Source organism: Oreochromis aureus, linkage group 20, assembly GCF_013358895.1.
Source record: "Oreochromis aureus strain Israel breed Guangdong linkage group 20, ZZ_aureus, whole genome shotgun sequence".
NCBI classification, from domain to species: Eukaryota; Metazoa; Chordata; class Actinopteri; order Cichliformes; family Cichlidae; genus Oreochromis; species Oreochromis aureus.
Genome location: NC_052961.1, coordinates 8,256,792 through 8,278,113, shown reverse-complemented (window position 1 = coordinate 8,278,113; position 21,322 = coordinate 8,256,792). Strand labels below are relative to the sequence as shown.

Below are 21,322 nucleotides of genomic sequence, written 5' to 3'. Positions count from 1 at the left end.
AAATTTAAGTTAGAAAAAAATAAAATAAATAAATAAAATATGTGGTATGCACTCATGAGCTAACATGTTATTTATTAGAAACAATCTGGCAGGGTTGAATTCCTTTTTGATGAATGATTGTAGAAATACCCAGACCAGTAATTTATTCACATCAGCCATGATTATTTAGTGAAACCTGCAATTTCTACTCCTTTCCTCTGGGAGTATTCAAAGAATTGAACACCAACACTGAGTAAAACAAACTGGTATGTACTGCAGTCTAGATTTCTGTCCCTGGCATACTTTCAAACAACAGATTACACAAGATAATGCCTTAAGGTCACAAAAAAGTGCATGAATTAGTTTTTACTTCTAGCTTGGAGCTTTGGTAAATCAGGCCTGTATTGAGGCATAGACAACTTTGTACACATCCCATAACTTGTCTGCCAAGAAGATCTTCAGAAGTGAGATAAAACAGAACTGAATCAGCTGAGGTTGCCAATAGAGAGAGTCAAAGGAGACGTGAGAGAGAGAGAGAGAGAGAGAGAGAGAGAGAGAGAGAGAGAGAGAGAGAGAGAAGGACAAGGGGAGGGAGAATGGGTGATGATAAAACTCCACTGTGAGCCCTCCTGTAAGCTCAGTCAGAAAGCAAAGGAGCAGCTGGGACCAGAGAGGTAGGGAGTGCAGCGGAGCAAGGCAAAAAAAAAAAAAAGAAAGAAAAAAAGAGACCCACCGGGCACTAAATCTCTGCACATGGACTTGTTGGGGCAGTCAGTAGGCAGCACCTGAGTAACCACTTTAAGGAGAAAATAAGGCCGGCTAAGATCAATACAGGACTTCAACTGTCTTCTCTTGGGCATCCCCGTGGATGCACAGTGTTCTGGCACGCAGATTGATCTGAATGCTGATCTGCATCTTTTGATCTGAGCCCAACTTCTGTGGATCTTGCAGCTTTTTCCAGCTACCATACCAGTCTGCTGGAGCCCGGACCCTATTGTTGAGTTTAAGAAGCAGCGGGGGAGAGCGAGGGAAAAGAGAATATTGCCATCCATCTCTAAGCCCCTACAGCCCACCCTCGGCTTTGGAAGCCCCTCCTCTTAGCCTCTTCTTTTGCCCCCCTGTGCCCTCCACAACACCCCAACCCAACCCCCTTCAGCACCTCCACCCCCCCCAACAGAGCAGAAAGCGTGAAAAATCTCACTAATGGGTTTATTTGCTGTCAGATCTCCACAGATCTGTCATTCCCTTGGACCATTCTGCTTGACACATTTCATAGTTGAGTAAGCCTCCTGGAAGTCTGGCTAGACTTAGCAGTGCCCCTGCAAACGCTGGGCTGGCTCAGAGCTCATCAAGAGGGGAGCAGCAGTCAGTCTGACAGTCTCTTGGACAGGGAGTCCCTGAAGCTGCATTCCTCCAGTCTCTTGTGTTTGTAAGCCTCGTGGGCATCTTCAGCTTGCGTCCAACCACACGACTGGTCCTCTTCCAGAAGATTCGGGTTGTTTCTGCAGGGATTCAGGTGCTGATTGAAAGACTGTGACGATGTGGTGTGGGGCTATGCCTCTGGCCGTAGTGGCTGTGGTGTTCTGGACCCAGTGTGTCCTTCTAGATGGAGTGGATGCCAAGAAGGAGAGGAAGAGGCCAAAGGAGCCCACTCCACAGCATACAGAGACGTACAACACAACTCTATCCAACAGCGAAGAAGTTGGTGGGACCATCAAGGTAGTAAATTCCAATGCAATTTCTTTTTAATATATATTTAGGACTTCAGATTAGTTTAAGGTCGCCTTGCAGATATGTGACATATGCCTGTCAGCACAGGCTGTATAGAAATAGATAAATAAAGTGTGGCAAAGGTCGGGGCAGGTGTGCCCTGCCAGGTCAGGCCTCATACAGTTTGACGGACCAAAATGTGTGAAGCTCGTAATAGATGACTTCCCAAGGCATGCCAGGAATGTGGACATCTAAAGGCTGATCAATGCATCAATTAGTGTGCGCTGCGGGCGCCTGCCTCCAGTGTTTCAGCCTATGTGAACAATTCAGGGTGCGGTAAAGTGAGATGAGGTATTTACAAACCTCTCAACACAAGAACAACGTTTTTATTAGAAATGAATCCCGCTTACATAACAACATTGCTGCGGTACACTTCCATTTTCAGGAGCAACAGTCGGCCCTTGACTCTGTTATTTATTGGTTTATTGCTGGTGTTGCATATTTGTGAAACTTTCCAACAGGCTATTTGTTTTGCTTTCAGCCCACCCATTATGTTGGCATTCTCATGTAACTCTCACTGCCCTATATACCAGCCAGTCTTGCGGTAACCTCCACTGCCTTTCCCCCCTCTTCTAGAAACCACACAGTGAGGTCTTCTTTGTGTCTCTAAGAACACTTTGTAGGTGGTTGTGGCCTGGCGCTGTTTATTTGACTTGGTTCGCCCAGTAAAAACAACAGCTATGAAGGATGACCTTGTGTCAGCCCTGAATCTTGCTGAAGATTGCACCCCACCGGGATCTCGCTGGTCTGCCTCGTCCCACAGGGAGCAGGGTGTCCTCACAAACACTGCTGCTCTTGGATTGCCTTGTAGGCAGTGATGTGACTCCTGGGAAAGTTAGCTGGAGAGGTATTATAGGACCTGTGGTGATGTTGTTCCCAGCCCATTGACGCTGTCATTCACAGGCCTACCCTGACTCCGCTGTGTCTGGGACATCCGATAGGGGCGGTGTGGCCCTGAAAACTGGGGCAGCATGCCGTGTAAGCCCCTCACAAAGCCCCATAGAAAGGGTCCTGAAAGGGAACACCTCTGTGAGGATTATCCCCCTGTGCCTCCCTCTCTAACATTCTTTTCATCTCATCTCCCACAATCACAGGGTAATGGCATAATCACTCTTAAGACGCAGTGTTATGCCCGACAGTGTCTTTGCCAAACACTGTCACCTCTGATGGAACCTGAGATTTAAGCGTGACATCTGTGGAAGTGGTTGCATTGAAGGTTGCATTTGTCAGTGCCACTCTTTCTGGGTTTCTTTTGGCGGGTGTAGAGAAAAAGAAAAAAAAAAAGCATGCCACACATCATGAAAAGTGGTAAACTTGCTTGTCTTGGGTAGTTTGTTAGTTTATCCTATTACACATCTGTTAGGGCTCAGAGAAAACAGCACGTCCATTGGAGCTGTCTTGGCAAGCAATTTGTATTCTCAAACAACCCAAACATTTACACTCCAAATTTACATTTTTTCCCCCTTGTGCCCAGTGGAAACAGTTCTTATGATGGCATTCATTTTCTATCTGACCAATCCTGTGTGTGGGCTGCTGGCAGTGGGCAGTCAAACCCTGCATTCCTCTGGAGATTTTCCATTTGAAAGTGATCACAACAGTGAGGCGTGGAGCTACGCTGTGAGACGAATTTTTTTAATGAGATGATGAACATTTCAAACAACCGTGATCTCTGCGAGCCGTCATGTCTCAGAGGTTTAGTACAGTGCGTTAAAAGTACAAGGCTTATTGTGCACCCTGCTCTAAAGATGAGAAGAATCTGTCATTGCTGAGCGCAGTGAGGGATCTGTGATGGCTGTAATGGAGGGAGTCAAGTCAAACATCACGCCTGGCGTGTTGAGTAATGGCTGGGTTTAGCCTGAGGTGAGGGTTTTTGTTTCCTCTCTCTCATCTGTAGTGATGATTAATGCAGCGGCGTGTGGGACCTTTTGGATCAACCCACACATTGAGACAAAGCTGAGTCCCTCAGGAAACAAGGCCACTGTGAGAGCACACACCTCCCACCAGTGGTGTGAAAAGTCCACAGTAAACTCTAGTTTCAGCCTGTTAGACAGTCAAAAAGGTTATGCTTATTTAACCTAATGAAGTCATAAAACAGAGGGAAAAAGAAACAAATAACAAACACTGTTTTGCGTTACATCTGAACTTGGGCAGTAAAATAAACCACACTGTTGTGTTTTCACCTCCCAGACACAGAGCGGCTGTTTCATTTGGATTTTGTCTGCAGCTTCAGGTTGATGCTGGATTTATATAAAAATCCCTTAATCTTGCCTGATTCTTATCATGAGTTGGTCATGTTTCTGTAACCGCTATTCCAGAACTTCAGCAGTAAATTCATCAACTGTGGCTTTGAATAAAAACAACTGCAGAGCTCATTAATCATGACATGATATTACTGAGAATGTAGATGCATATACAGTGCACTCCGATATGAGTGAGGAAGAGGCAAAGTATTGGTGCTATGCATTTCTTAAGGTTTGATTAGCTTTGATTAGATCCATCCATCCATCCATCCATCCATCCATCCATCCATCCATCCTCTGCTGCTTGTCTGGGTTTGAGTCGTGGGGACAGCACTCTCAGCAGAGAAGCTCAGACTTCCCTCACCCCAGCCACCTTCTCCAGCTCATTCAGGGGGACACCGAGACGTTCCCAAGCGGGTCCTGAGTCTGCCTCTGATTTCCAGGAGGCATCCTAGTCAGATGTCCGAACACCCTCATCTGGCTCCTTTCAATGTGGAGGAGCAGCCCCTCTACTTATTTTTTATTGTACCTTTAATATAATGACTACCCAGGTCAATGTTAGTTTGTGTTAACAATGCTAGCTAGAAACCGACGACACACTGGAGGGATTATATCTCTCAGCGGGCTTGGGAATGTCTTGATGTTCCCTCGGATGAGCTGGGACAAGTGGCTGGTGTGAGGGAGGTCTGGGCTTGTCTACTTAGACTGCTGCCCCGACGACCGAAAACTGGATAAACGGCAGAACATGGCCGGATTGCTCCTTGGACAGATTCAGTTTTGCTAAATTTTGACTCTTTTCTCGCATTCAAGTGACTTGTAAATTAGTCACTAGCATTCCTAGTAAGTGGTTATATAACATAGTCCAGAACAATATTGGAATCATGTAAAAAGAGGAAGATCTCATGAGTTTTTACTGTGAAGTGGCAAACTGTGATCTGCAATGGCACAGCATCGGTAATGCTTTTCAACAGCTCATTTTACCTACCACAGGGAAAATGAGCACTCACTTCCAATTTCAAAGCTATAATTTGTACACAAAACAGATGTGACACAACGATCAAAGTGTCTTTCAGCTTAGATTGCTTTTTTATATGAAGAGGAAGCTGAGATTGTCTTGAGCATAAACACAAATTTATTCACTTTCTCTCGTATGCTAGAAGTGCAACTTTGTTGAGACAACAAAGAGGCAGTTAGAAAAAAATCAGGACATATTATGAGAAGAATGTTTGGCCTTATCATTATATAATAACTACATTTAATTTACACTTCCAAATATGCCCCTGTGTGATAGAGTAATTATGTTTTGCACACTGTGTTTGCCAATTGAGTAATAACACAGTGTGCAGAGAACCGAGTCAACATTGCATGCTTAACTGTATTTACCTCTTCAGTGATAAATCTTCGAATCAATCTGTGTCTGTGAAGTGCAGCGGTGGGGAACACGTGGGCGGATGCATGACAACTGAGATGCACGCAGGTTAGCAGGATCCCCTCGTCCCACACAGCCTGGGGATCCCTGCCTTCTGGGGTGGTGTTAGCCCAGCGTAAGGCCCTTCCACCCATGCATGGATGACTGCACAGGGAGCAGTGCAGGGATGTAAAAACAAGGGATTAGAGATGACTCTTAATCATCCTGTCCAACCTTAAACCTGCATGCGCAACACTTTTATCATCAGCAAAATGTTTCATGTTGTCGAGTGTGTACGAGCAGGTAGAAAAACAGATAAGGCAGAAGTGAAAATAAGATAAGTTCAGCTGTACGCACACGGAAGAATTCAGGAGCTGCTTGCAGAAGAGTAGAGTTTCAGTATCTGGTTGCAGCCCCAGAGACATGTTTTAACAGTTGTGTTTGTGTTTTTGGTGGCACGCTGCCCCAGGGAAATATTTCCCGTTTTATTGCTTCAAATAAATTCTACTTAATTTTCCCCAAACTACATGACAAACACATTTAAAGCGGCACATATAGAAGATTTATTTGTGCAGGCCCAGGTCGGTCTTCTGTGGATAATAAAATCTTATAGGCTTCTGCGAATGATCAACAATCATCACAACTGATCCACTAATTGATCCAAAAGCTCTAAACTCACCATGCTGTGGGTTAATAAAACCATCTATCTTCACTCTTATGGTAAGCCATGGATACCAGGCACAAGCAGTGGAAAATGATTTGGTATATTTGCTCAAATAATAAGTACTGCACAATATTTAAGCAGTTTTGCTTCAGTATTTGAAGTTTGTTTGCTTTGTACTCAACTTTATTCGGTTTAAGAAGCAACTATTGTGCTTTTTACTTCACTCTGTTAAAGATTTTGAACATGAAGCAGTAAAAACTACCAATTTGAAAAAGAAATAGAAAAGAATAAAGATATTTTAAAAAATTGTTCTCATGCAAAATGGACACTTACTTTTTGATGAAATCAGAAAAGTTGCCTCTTTCTCATTTCTCTATAAATAACTAATGCATCAGCTTTAACGCTTACATAATGGTAACACATACACTGAAAACAGGTATTTTTATTCTTAATCCTAAAACACTGACAAGCTTTACTTAACAATATTATGAAATATAAATTATAGGATTTCTTACAGGATTTCTTTCTCTCTGCCATTTAGAGCTGGGTCGCTTAGCTCAGGCTGATGACTAGAGACATGAAGCACAGCTAGCCAGGCTTTTGATTTTGTCTTGTTTTATAATACAAGATCAAATTATGCATTAATGAATGAGCTTTAGAGTTACTTGCAGATAAACTTTTGTATCTTAAGACACAGCAATGTTAGCTGTTTCTCTCTGTTTCCCAGTTTTATGCTAAGCCAAACTATAGCTACCAAATTTCAATAAATAAATAACCTATAAATAAATGAACTAAAAGTTCTCTTTTCTAGGCAAAATATTGGATGCAAGCATTTTACTTATAAGATGTAAACTTTTGTATTGTTACTTGCAATGTACCAGTACCACAGGCAGCAAAACAGCACCATAGCATGACACTACCTCCACCCTACGTCCCTGCTGCTGTAGTATTCTTAGGTTTGGAAACTTCACCTTAACTCCTCCCATCATACCTCTTGTGATTGTGGCCAAATTGGTCAGTTTTTGTGTGGGCGACCAAATTTCAGGTCAAACCTGAAGGTGTTCATTTTGGAGCAGGGCCTGCTTATTTAGTCGGGATCCTCTCATTCCACGATGATGCAAGACCAGTCCTTGGCAAAGTGGTGGCACATTAGAATAACGTGTACTCACCTACAGTTGTTTGAAGTTGCTTCGACTTTCCCATTGTTCTAAGAACAAACAAAACAGAACAGCTTTTAGTACCAGTTTGTTTTTCTGCACATTCAGATGTCTGTTTAGAGAAATTAGCCTAAACATACTCAAGTGGTTTTTTGTTCCTACACTGCAAAAAAATAAACTATTGGTCAGTCCAACGAGTGCTGTCAAACACACCTTTTTTATGCCGGTGAAGAAAAACTACCAGTCGCAATCAATCATGATCAGTAATGAAAAAGGTTATAGGCCTTGCCTTGTCGCATTAAAAGACTTTATAGAACCTTCATTACCGCTAAGTGAGTGTATGAATATTAGATTAGAGAAAACCCAAAATAAAGTCAAAATTGTGCAACAATTCCTCTTTATAAAAGTCATTAAAGATGAAGAGCATCCCCATCCAGCCTCTTCCACGTATCCTTATCAGAGTCGCAGAGAGGCTGTGGCCTATCCCCAGCTGCCATAGGGTGAGAGGGAGGGTACAACATGGACGGATCGCCAACACAGAGAGACATACAACGATTTGCACTCAGTTTACACTTGGCAATTTAGAATCACAGATTAACCGAACCCAAACTGTGGGAGGAAGTGGGAGTACCCGGAGAAAACCCACGCAAACCTGCAGGGAGAACATACAAGCTCCACACAGAGAGGCCCTGGAGAGATACTGGAGTTGAAGTCAGGACCTAATTGCTGTGAGGCAACAGTGCTAACAGTGCTAATGACTGCATCACCGTGCTGGCCAAGAACTGCTCAAATTAAAATCCCCAAATGACCATGCATTCATGCTTGTACAACTACAAGTTGAAATTAACATAAAGATAGTAGCAGGGGAAACAAGGTAACTTGTTCAATCTGTACAGAAAACTCAGAAGAGTGAATTATATTGTTTTTTTGCCTAACAAATAAGATATAGTCATAAGCCATTTGTGAACTTTAAAATCGCTGAGATGGATTTGATATTTTCTTTGCCAGAAACAATTAAAATCATAATTTAATGGATTAAATTAACATTGTTGCATCACTGCTTTAGTAAAAAAAAAATAGACTTCTTCCACCTATAGATATTAGGCTTTACATTCTTAAGATGAGAGTCTGAGTAATGAGACGTGATTTAGAGCCCCATCATCGACCAGGATAAACACTGTCTAAAAGATTTAACGTTTCCCACCTTCAGACAGAATACCTGACACATTCTCATGGTCTGCGTTGGAAAGGCGTGTGCTCATACCCGCTGAGAGACGAGGCCACTTTGAGGCACTCACACATCAGCGGTGATCAAAGCCAGAGCCCCGGTGTTCTTCATCAACTCCACGACTGATACCTGGATCCACTCCCTCGCCACTTTGTTCGTGACCTATACGTGCTGATACTGAGCTATGCAAGGGAATCCATAGTTTACTTTACAGCACAGCAGCAGGCCTTTCGACAGGTTGTTCTTTGTCATACAGCAATATGGTTTTCATGTCTGCATGTGTGGAGTCTTTGAAGTTCTCGGTTGAGACAGACACCCAGCTGCATGCAGTGAATCAGACAATTTTTGGCAAGTGATGCAATTTACTGACAGCAGAAACAGACAAAGAGAGCACAGTATATTTTATAGAAAAAAGTTTCTAAAGTTGATGATTAAATTATTTATACAGTGATTTGCTGTTATATTTTAGCTTAGAAATGAAGGTAATAATTACCGTGGTCAAAGTCTTTCTTCTTTGAGCACAGAAAATCCTTCAGGGCAAGGGTTTAATGGTTTAATTGCAATGGTGTGTATTAAAGAGGATGCCAAGCACAGAGCATGGCTGATTTCCTGGCAGTGATAAGAGGTGTAATTACCGGGCACATGTGTGGGCCAAATTAACAGTTTTATATCTTTGACACTGACCAAGAACAAATGTTAAGTGTTTACTTTTTCTCAATTGAGAGCCTGCTGGTTCGCCTCATCATCTCATCGTGGGTCTGTTTCAGATTGTACTGAGTTGTCTACAGCTCCAGCGTCAGCATGTTGATTTATAGTATTTATCCAAGCTCACAGAGCTGGTATGTTACACTGATATTGTTTTGTTGTTGAGAGTTTGACAGATTTATAAATCAAACTTACAGCCAGCAGGTGGTTAACATAGCATAGTATATAGACTGGAAAGATATAATCTGGCTCTATCGGAAAGTCCGGGACCTGTTAAGCTCAGCTATATTTGTTTTTTTAAGCACCGGAGCCTCTCCAGCTGTCATAGGGTGACAAGTGGGGTACACCCTAGACTGGTTACCAGTCTACTGGAGGGCAGAGATGAAATAATTTATAGAAATCGTGTTTTTTGTTTGTTTGCTTTTTGTTAATTAAAAAAAAATATCGTTATATATTTTATTATGGGAGTATTTTTTGTTTAAAAGAGCATCACAGTCTGTGTTAGGGGACTGGATGTATGTTAGGAGATGATGGCATAAATTTGTCACTGTCAGTGCGACTGAGGGCTGCCCCCTCCAACCTGAGCGTGTTGCTGCTGGAGGTTGCTTCCTGTTAAAAGGGAGTTTTTCCTTCCCACTGTTGCCAGGTGCGTGTTGTCTCTCTCTTTTGCGCGTCTCTCCATTATAGTAGGATCTTCACCTGACAATATAAAGTTCCTTGGGAGGATTGTTTGTCATTTGCTTCATATTTTATATAGATAAAGCAGAATTGAACCGAGACTTGCGTCCTATTTTTGGATTCTTTTTTCCCCTCTAACGTCAACGTAAGGTTTGTTTTCACTTTTCAGTCTAGAAATAAAACCATTTGTTTAGGTGTAGAATAATCTCTATAAACAGACATCCAAATATGAGCATGTTTGTTAGTCTGTATTAGGTTCGAGTAATAGCCACCAGTCACATTTGAGCAGCCTGTAGTTGAATGAAGGTGGAATCTGGATACAGAGCACGAAAGGCTATGCCATGAAGGTGATTGTCTGTAAACAATTTAGGTTTTCATTCCCATCTCTATCCATTCCAAGCCCCAAAATATTTGAGACTAGCTGATTGGTTCCAATACTCTGCTCAGATACTAAAACTGCCTGAACCATGCACATTGAAAATAATGTGACATGTTCATATGTGATGAGCTGGCAGTGAATCAGTGAGCTTTAGAGCTGCTGGATTTTCTTACTTTTGAAGTGTTGGATTAACTGTTTCCCTCTGTTTTCAGTCTTCGTGCTAAAATAAACTAACAAGCCAGTGGTGTTTGCCTCATATTTAGGAGATGGAAATAAAAGTAGTATCAATCTCGTCATCTATATTTTAGCAAAAAAACCACGTCTCGTTAAACATTCCCTTAAAAGCTTATAGTATTGTTATGTTAACGAATATCATAAAAATAACTTGGCAAAGAAAAAAGAAGTTTGTCCAACAGGCCTCCAGTTTTTTGGAAACCGTACTGAGTGAGTAGTGTAAAGGTATTCTTGACCAAATCAATCCCTTTGATCTGTTTCCAAGCCTCAAAATCGCAACAAAAACACAGATCAGTTCGACATGCAGCGCCTGTTAAGTGGTTTATTTTGTCTGATGTCAGAGAAAAGAGAAAATCAGAGAGTGAAAAGCAGTGTGTGTGCTGCAAATCCCCAAACATGAAACAGTTTTTTATTCCAGCGTAACAAAAAGACACAAGGATTTACTCTGTTGCGGTGGAACAAGATGCAAGTCTTTTAACAGTGAAGAAAGGGGCATGTTGGTTTAGCAGATAAGTGATCCGTGTCCCGCTGCCAAACCTAAACAAATTCCATTTCAGACAGCTCACCTTCATGGCTCGTCTTTATCTCCTCTTCCATCTCAGCTGAAGACTCTTGACATTTGGGGAAGGGTTAGGGTAAGTTTGTGAGCTTGCTGTGATTGGAAGTCATTTAGTCTCACATTTTTATAGCAAAATGAAAACAAGCAAGTAGTAGCACTACGTATAAAAATGTTTCATCCAGAGGACTTCTTTCTTTCTTATCTCCCCCGTGAGATCTCACTCACCTAAACAGCAATTTCTTACCAATTAGTTATTTCAGAACATACACCCTGATTGGAAAACACACCACCCTTTGTTTATATACTATATTCATGCCATCTTACTTATTAAATTTTCCATCATTAGATCTAATGAGCAGTATTAATAAAAAAAATACTGGTTTGTCTTTTAGTGAGGGGGAAAGTGTTGGCCACTTTGACATGTTGTTATAAACTACAGTAATTGAGGCTTGCGGTCCACAGAATCGACATCACACATAGACAGGCAGACTCATTTTTCACCAGGGTGCTCATGGAAATTTTCATGTGCTGAAAAGAAAAAAAAACTACACTTAACAAGGTTTGTTTACATTCATTCCAGCCTGTTGGGCAAAATAAGAAGTGACGTGGCACACGAGTGAATTATCTGGAATGAAAAAATAAGCACAAGTTAAAGCTTTCAGAGGACGATGGTGACTGATGGGCAGTTGAGAAGCTTTGCAGTTGACTGAGCAAGACCAAAATGACCAAAATGATCTAACTATAAAATCTATGATTATCCTACAGACAGAATAAACTTTTTAACGGTTTGTCTGACTTGAAATCTTGACGGCCCGCGTAGATTGCAATCATGACGTTATGAGTCGACACTCATGCTGTGCTAATAACTTATACAGACTTCTGTTCTGGTGCAGGGTTCTGATCACCAGAGGGTGGATCCACTGGGATCATGGATGGACTTTGTGAAACGACCCGTTGGAAACTTTCCTGGAAAATGTCGCAAACGCAAACGACCACTGGTAAACCCAGCAGATAGGCTATTCATCCCACAGTTATTCAAAAATGTTCACTTTAAGCCATGATATGTACAAATTTTTTAATGCTACATTGGATGCATGAATATTTTTTGTGTCTCTGTCTTCCATTAGCCAGGCCCACCCGGTCCTCCAGGTCCTCCAGGTCCCCAGGGTCCTCCTGGCTCTCCTGGGGCTCAAGTAACCCAGGAAGTTCTCCTGCAGGAGTTCAAAGAGATGATTAAAGGTAGAAGCCTGTTGATTTTTCATCCCAATTCATTTATTCTCTTTTTTGGGATACAAAGTTGTTCTTTTCTTCATCTTGCAGTTATATACCTTTCTTATTACAATATAATCCTGAGAGAATAGTTTAAAAATTCCTCTTGAATCACTGTGTGCTGGGCATGTTTCTGTCAGAGGCTACAGAGAGGCGAACAGCAGCCTTGGACAGACAAACCAGCCCCAGCCAGCTACCTACAACCATCCTCACCCTGGAGGGGATGACCTCGTACCGCAGAATAGAAGAAGCTTTCCACTGCAAGCTCAAGGGACCCGTAGTGGTCGACAAGAAGACTCTGGTGGAGCTCCAGAACTTTCAGACAGTAAGTTTGTTTGAAACCGAGTAAATATTTATGAATTGGTCCAGCTTTGTTCCCTGCTTGCGGCTGAAAAACTAAAGTTTTGGCTAACCATCCTCTGCAGGGTTTAACATTTTGTTTCTCTGTCGTAACCCTGAAAGAGTAAGTGTTTGCTAATCACTGCTTACTTTGCATGTGGGAGAATTATGAGGGGATCATCCCCTCACTGGTAACTGGCACTGGCAAAGCATGCAGTGCCACTCCAAGACTCAGACTGCCTCTTTGGTCAAAAATATCAGCTTTTTCTATTCTACACATCACTCTCTGGGCAGCTTACAAAAGGCACTCTGTCTTAGACTTGGAATAAAGTGTGGAGAGGACAGAAATAGACACTGTTTGAAACAGCATGCTGTAGTGGAAGAACTATGCCCAGTTAGGACTAGCTGACAAGGCTGGAGGAGGGTGCATTGGGCTCTGCAAACTATTAAACATGCAAACACAGAGCTATGTTAGTGAAGACGTGTTACTATGGCTTTGGAAAGTTTTAATATTTTTGCAGAGTCAGAACTATAGAGGCACACAATTAGGCAAAGGATAAAAATAAGGCCCAGGTGCCCTATTTATTAGAGATTCATGGTTTAGACTCCATGTGTTAAATGTGATAAATTTTAACTCATGTGCTGCATGTGCTCAGGGATAACACATTTTGTGTGAATTGTGACACAATGTGTGCTCTTTTTAAAATTTCAAACATTTTTTAATGCAAATATTTGTACACACATAAAACAAAACAAAAAAACTATAGAAGCCACAAACGCCTGCTGATCAAACCTGCTTATGAGCAGCAGCCAATCAGAAGAACTTTGGTTTAAAGGGATGGTGGTCTTAAAAGTAGAAGTGTCATGTCTTCCTTGTCTCTCCCCAACCGATTGCGGCACATGGCCGCCCCTCCCTGAGCCTGGTTCTGCTGGATGTTTCTTCCTGTTAAAAGGGAGTTTTTCCTTCCCACTGTCGCCAAAGTGCTTGCTCATAGAAGTTCATATGATGGTTGGGTTTTTCTCTCTATGTATTATTGTAGGGTCTACCGTACAATATAAAGAACTTTGAGGTGACTGTTGTTGTGATTTGACACTATATAAATAAAATGGAATTGAATTGAATTGAAAGTGCTGAAAAAGCTTGTTTCAAACAATGAACTGGGGGCTGCTGCATTAAGACCCAGTGTAAGATAAATTATTTTGAAGTGGGAATCATGCAGTGCTACTTCAGTATAATCCAAAAATAAATTATGGAACTGTTGCATTAGAACCCAAATAATAAAAATGACTAAAAACAGTGGTATATAAAGGGAGGGTAAAATAACCAATAGTCACTGCCAGTTAGGCGTGTTTTAAATTCCTGTCAAAAAAGTGGATGAATCAATCCAGCCCATATGGGAACACAGTTCACAGTCTATCAAGATGGCCGGGAGCAGTCCCCACTCCTACCAGCAATCTCCTATTTATCACTTTGATTTGCTATTCTCCTCCTGCCTGGTCCTCAGTGTTCCCATGCTACATCAGCATTTAGGTTTAGTAGCTGCACATTTGTGTAACGAGTGAAAAATCCCTGGTTTGATCTGGGGAGGAGACACAAATTCCTTTGGGGTTGCATCAGGAAGCGTAAAGAAAAAAATCTGCCAAATCAAACATGTGTTGCTACCCATCGTGGCGACCCCATATGGATAACGGAACAGGCGAAAATAGCTTATGCTCCTTCACATCAGTAACCCTCCATATGAAGAATGGAACAGCCTTGTCTTGTTAATGCCATAATCCATGCAACACCTTGTGCATAAATGAGCCATGGAAGCAGTTCTGTCACAATCGTGCCACAGCAATGAGAACGGGCAGAAAGGGCAGTGGCTGTAGGATTGTTTCTGCTAAAGTGCCCTGGAAGCACACACAGAAGACATACTTAGTGCTCTGTATAGCTGGACCTTTATTTTGTGGTCCTGTGTACTGTTGCCATAAAATATATCCATTATCAATCTTTTTTTTTTTTTTTCTGTGCTTCCAGCCGCCTGCTAAAGGAGCTTTCCTCAGAGGGTCGGGAATGGACCAGTCAACTGGGAGGTTCACAGCTCCCATCACAGGGATCTACCAGTTCTCTGCTAATGTCCACATTGGTAAATCACAGTAACTTTCCTATAAAGCTTATTACTGTACATATAGCAAAGCCTTAAAGCCCCTGCTCACTAATAGTCCACCCAGATAGGTCTTGGCCCTGGATGATTAGACCTTCACTAAGGAGTGAGGGCATGCTTCGATTCTCCTCTTCATGCTTTTGCTTCATGCTTATCACAGTTTTGTGATAAGAAAAGAAGCCTTGATTCTAATCAAGTTCATACATACACATATATATATATACATAATTTTATACATTCAAGTTAAAGGTGTAAAAATTTGACTCCCTATCAGTTTGGAAACACTGGAGATTACTGGGGATAACAGGGTTTAAAATCACAGATCATTGAAACCTCGCTGAAGCAGAGACTGTTTACAGAACACCCAAACAAGCTCTGTTTGTTTGACGAACCACTTCTCGTGCCATAAGAAGCTGCGATATGATTTTATGTCCAGTGCAAATAAAAAGTAGCGTCTCATTCGTTTCACCACTTCATTGTCATCTTATCATCTTCTGATCCTTGAATATTTGAAATCTGGCCCATTGTCAGAAATGAAAAAAAATGATCCTTGGCTTTGTTTTATAGATGGATTTTTAAGAATTGGTGTTAGCTTGTAATAAATGCGTCACCACTTCACCATTAATCCACCGTTTGTTTAATGTCTAAATTAGGAGTAGTGGGAAATGTTTGAGCTACAGTAAATAGTGTGGCTGAAACCGTAACACTAGACTAAACTGATGTATCACTGCAACTATAAATCCCTAAAAAGTTAATTTATAAAAGTTGATTTGAACCCTTATGTGTGGAAATCCAGTCTTTAATTGCCTGTTTATAATTAAGAAGGTTATTACAAGATGTATATACATACTGTGAGGCCCATTTTCTTAACCATTTATCCAACTTAGGGTTGCAGAGCACGGGAGCCTTTCCCAGCTGTCATAGGTTGAAAGGCGGGGTGCATGTCAGTCTATCGCTAACACTGAAGGCTAACGAAATTCATTTTAAGATTTCTTTAAGACTCCTACATATTTAAAGGATAACTTAAATCTTGGTAATCCTTTATGTGATGATCACTTTTTATTGAAATGACATATTACGTCTGTTGAAAGAAAAAAAATGGGGGTAAACTGTCAGAGAAAAAGATTAAAGTAACACGTTCATAAGCAAAAATGACATCCCCACAAATTTACCATCTTTTTCTTGTAAAGTTTCCTTTTTTTCATAACCTTTGCACTTCAATCTTGAAATGTTAAGAGTTTTTTCTTGTTTCAAGTGTAGTTTTAACCTTACTGACCTATGCTGTTTCGTCTTTGTCTTGGATTTTAACCTGTTCTAACCTTATAGACTCTCTTTGATGTTTTGGCTACTTTTGTAACTCTTGCTGTCTTATCTTATTTTATCGTTGACCATTTTACAGATCACAACGAGGTGAAGAGGAGCAAGAGCCAGCTTAAGGCCAGGGACAATGTTCGGGTGTTGATCTGCATCGAATCCCTCTGCCACAGATACACGTATGTATCCTGTAAGGTTGTTAAATATACTGAAGCTCAGTCTCCTGCAGACTCACCCCTAAATCCCCCCAAATTATCCACGTAATCTTTGTAACAACGTAGTTTTGGCACGTTAGTGAATAATATCGCCACCGATCACAAATAAAATCAATCTTGAGTAGGTTTCAATATTACTACAGCCATCCTTTGCATTCTTGAGATTCTTGTTTTGTCAATTTACGTTTGGTTTTTCTCCTCTCACAGTCATATTTTAGTGGTGTTTAATGCGTCCTTAACTTTCACCAGAAGTTACGAGCTGTAAAAGGGGTTGTCTGTTACACTTTGTGTGGAACCAGTTTGGCATTTCCTGTATAAAAACAGAGCAGGTCTCTAAAAGGAAATGTCCTCTCATTTAGAGGCCTTGTCCTTGTCGCCTAACTAATCTTTATAGAATCACCTTTGACACTGCAGGCAGCCTGTTACATACAACAGCGCAGCAGAGAAGTGCTCTAGTTTGGGATGTGGGAGGCAAATAATGAAGCATCAGACAGGGTGGGCCTGAAGGGCATTTATTTTATTTTTTTTTTTACAAAACCATACCAAATCCAAGTTCTTTCCAGTATTTCAAAATTTCTATTTACATAAAGTCAGTGAAAGCTGTTGAAATGAAATGTTCCCTGAAGTCTCCCCTGGACTGTGCAGAGCTCCACAGCCTCCCTTTCAGTGTGGTACAATGAGGGGAATGCATAAATAATATTATTATGATGGGTTACTTAACCCAAAAGAGTGCTTGGCTTTTGCTTTTTCGAGCCAAAGCCCCAGCCAGTCTCACCCTCCCACTCATGAAAATGCAGAGAATGTGAAATGAGGCTCATTGTGATGGCAGTTGGAGGGAAGGCCAACATGATTGATTTGCCATAAAAATGTATCATTTTCCACTAAACAGGAGCCAGTGCTCTCACTGTGTGGTTAAAGGCTGCAGCTATGTTACAACCATCTGTGCAGCCTCTGAGAGTGCTCAGTTGCTCAAGGAAAAGTTTGACCTTTGGGTCAAACTCGTCTTTATGCTTTTTTCTTTCTGAGAGTCAAACAAGAAGATTGAGATTATTCAAACAACTGTATCATGGATGTGAAGCTGCCACAAGCAGCTAGCTAAGACTTGAATAATACAGGCCTAAAGGCTGGACAGCAGCCATATAGCAAGCGCAATTCACGAATGAAAAATACATATTTCCCAACCAGTTGGCGAGAAGATGCTGGAGGTTGGTGGCAACCCCTGGGGAAAAAATGGTCACAAAGAGGTACATGCTGTGGCACCAAAAACCTGTTTGCGGTTGCTTTGTTTCCTAGCAGGTTGCTATGGTCACCAGTTTGCATGAAGATGCCGACTTATCTGCAAACAATCGCCATTTACTCGCCAAGAGGTAGTGAAACTATGAAGAGTGCCTGCAGTCCAGAAACAAGGACTGTTCACCTTCAAAGTAAAAGTTTCACTCTTTGCAATGTTGGCACAACTTTTACTTTGATGGTGAAGTTCTCAGTTTGCGTCAGCTTTTGGTTTGCCATGGAACGTGTGGCACATGGCAGCATTTTGAATACTATTAAAGACTATTATGTGATCAGTGGAATCAAATGGCTCAAAAAAACAGATCCAGGATTTGTATGGAGAATACATTTTGATTGTTTACGGAGGTTTTTTTTTTTTTTGTTTGGAGCAGTTGATTTTCCTGACATTTTACCAGTATACCCCGCAAGCCCATGGGTAATAGGCATAAACAATCAACACATAGTTTCCCTGTTTACCCTTAAACTATGTCAAAGGAATAATTCCTCTCGTCTAAAACTTGGCAGTAAAGTGAGCATGCATATTTGGCCAATGACTAACTATCCCTTTAATATAAGGCCTTTTACACTTGGATGAAGTTAATGGGGTCTTAAAGAATGCAGCTTTGACATGTTTGAAAATTACTCAGAAATGTTATTTTTTAATCTGATTGCAGTTCACTGGAGATGATCGTTGGCTTGGAAAGTAACAGCAAGATATTCACTGTCAGTGTGCAGGGACTGCTGGAGCTGCAGGTGAGCTCAGGGACACACAAGAGTAAGACATAAGGTAACCAGGACTCTTTCAATACTTATTTTTATTTGTTTTTGCTCTACAGGCTGGGCAGTACACCTCCATATTTGTGGATAACGCGGCCGGTGCTTCCATTACAATACAGAACGGTTCAGATTTCATGGGCATGCTGCTTGGTGTATAGCCTCAAACACAAGCAGGGCATCCTCCAAGCTGTCCACTGCTGCCTTTTATTTTTTATTTTCTTTCAATGGACTGCTTATGAGCACCACCACACAGGACCAAACCACAGGGGAGGCTTGAAGGAAGGATGTAAGTAAGGCTGACATTGACTTGACTGCTTGTCAGATGAAAGTCAGTGAAAGGACAGTGTGAAGCACTCATGGACTGAGTTTGTTTCTCACAGCGCACTTCCACTTCCCCCCCAGGAACTTGGACGCATGTTGCTTCACAGATAGAATAACCTGAAAATAAAATGGAGAATATGTTTGTTACAGTATATTTTTCATGGTTGTCGAAGACCTTTGCAGTAAACCAAGATTTTTTTGTGTTCTCTGTAGTGGTTGAAAGAGCTAGGGAACACAAAATAGTAAATTTGTGCATTTTATGTATATTGACATTCATGTTTTTGTCTTTTCTATATATTGTCTAAACACTCATGAACTATAATTTTGTTGGATTAAAATCCAGTTTTATTATATTATATGGTACATAGACTCCTTGAGTACACTGGACAGTTAAAATATGCTCAGTAGACAGGCCTCGTGTGATATTGTATCATAACTGTTGCTGCATTTTTAGCCATTTTAGCATCAGTTAAGACTGAAATATTCAGCGGTGAGAGGATGGATTAGTTGTATAGAGTTTCATTTTCCGCAGACCCACAATCCCACAAATTTTGGTGATCCTCTGACCTTTCCTCTACAGTGATGTTGACATTTATGATTTTTGAGTTAAATATTTCAACAATAATGCCATGAAATTAACTTTTTGCTCCTGAATAGAATGTAAGCTAATTTCATCTGTGATTCCTGAACTTTTCAGATGGTAATTTGACTTGTCCCACAGTTTTGTTTATGACATAATTTTAGTGCCAGTTAACAAATGCTAACACCCAAATGTTAACATCCCTGTGGCTAAATGTCACCAATTTAATACCATAGACTGTATATTAAAAATGGATGTTTAAGAAATGAAAGTACCACAACGTATCTTAAACTGCATTCTATTGATGGCCAGCAGGGGGGCAACAAATTTTCTTGGCAAAGAAGTATCTCTGAGAATGGTCTTCCACTCTCTTATTCTATGACTTCTGTAAGCAGTTTCCAGATATTTGTTCTCAATTGCTAAATTCAGGTGATATATATGAATAAACTGTTAAGTCTTTTTTAAAGTAAGGGGGATTATGCAGCGTATTCTTATTTGCTGAAAAGGAATTTATACTACCAATTCATAGTTCATGTCCATTTGTGCAGGTATATTGCTAAACTGAGTGAAGGACTTTGTGTATGCTTGACTGGAGTCCTTGAGAAAAGCCATCAGCATGTAACATATAAGCAGAATGCTGATTGGCTGAAAAAAGGAAAGGGAGTGAAGAAAGAGTAGGAATAGCAAACCCCCCCATCAAAGATCAAACAGTGGCTGCATTAGACACTTTTCATTGTTTGTAACACTGTAACAGTTTCACTTCAACACTTTGTATGTTGTAACTTTGGTCTTCTCTGTGGTTGGCGGAAGGTCCAAAAACAGCACAAGCTGCCCTCTGGTGACAGCAAATAGCTAAAACATGTAGACAATGGTCTGCAAAGCTCTGTGTGGTGACCAGTACACAACAATGCCAGTTGCTTAAGAACAACAGATTCATGTGCAGCATAGTCAGTTTCTATTGGTGATGGTAAAAACTTGACTGTCAAAATGGGTCTTTCGTAACCAGTGTCTGACTACATCCATATTTCATATACAGTCTGTGGTTGACACCTAGCCTTTCAGACTATAGAAACAAGAGTTTTGCAAATACTGCTGAGCATTTTTATTTTCAACTCATCTGAGAGGGAAGAAGTTAAAAGTTTGTGATCTCATCCACCTTGTGTGGATACTCCATTTCCACCACCTGGATATGTGTCCATATTGTTTGCGACAAATGCCAATAAAATAATTAGTTTTTAATGTCATGTCACGAGCACCTTAATACCACCGTTGTCAGTCAAAGGCTTACTCTTTTTGCCATTTTTGATCTCACTCTGAAGCAACCATTCTTCTGCTTCCTGTTTACACCTGGAATGGTCAATACAACGCATTTATAGGTCAGTTAGTGTATAAGGAAATTAATATACTCCAGTTTCCCTGTAAAATATTGTGTTTTTACAGCTTTTTAAAGATTAAGTAGAACAATGTTTGGATGAACTAAGATTTTTTATACAGTCCCTTATGTTTTATCTTTTACAAACCTTAAGTATTTTTTTTTGTATTTTATGATTTTCTTGACAAATACATGTTTGTAATTTATCATAACTGATATATTAGTAAGTTTGGGAAGAATTGAAATTTGATATTTATGTTTGAGATCCACAGTTTATGCCATAATCTATACAGGAAACCACAGAATTAAAAGATAACTTTACTATTTTTTAATTAAAATATTCTGTAAATTGAAATAAAACTCTTTAAAATGTTGCCACATGGTGTCTGCACATAATTTAAAGAGCCCCTTACAAGATTATAGTCAATGATTGCTTAAGATATGTGGAAAATTATCAATGTCTGCATTTCAGAAATTCTTTATCAGAATTTATATTTTATTTCTCTGCAATACAACAAAGCTTTTCATGCCTCTGTGGCTTTATTTGAATTGTAAAATACTCGAAATATTTCAAATACCTCTGCAAACAGTATGGCAGTCTGCCAAGTAAACGGCTGCATTTACCTGCTAAAACTGCCAAAGACACTACACAACATTCAGGTTAATGCCCCCCTGAGAGCTAAATATAATGGCTGTTTTGTCCAGGCTACTTTTCACG

At 40.7% G+C, this 21,322-nt stretch overlaps 1 protein-coding gene across 1 annotated transcript; it reads left to right on the top strand.

The window, feature by feature from the left end:
• Positions 1 to 634: 634 nt before the first annotated feature.
• Positions 635 to 20,978, top strand: c1qtnf12 (C1q and TNF related 12). Its single transcript, XM_031741994.2, has 8 exons — positions 635 to 1,698; positions 11,895 to 11,999; positions 12,129 to 12,240; positions 12,411 to 12,595; positions 14,630 to 14,738; positions 16,156 to 16,249; positions 18,229 to 18,307; positions 18,391 to 20,978. Exons 1-8 carry the CDS (start codon positions 1,519 to 1,521, stop codon positions 18,487 to 18,489), a joined length of 963 nt encoding a protein of 320 aa, XP_031597854.1. The 5' UTR covers positions 635 to 1,518; the 3' UTR covers positions 18,490 to 20,978.
• Positions 20,979 to 21,322: the final 344 nt, after the last annotated feature.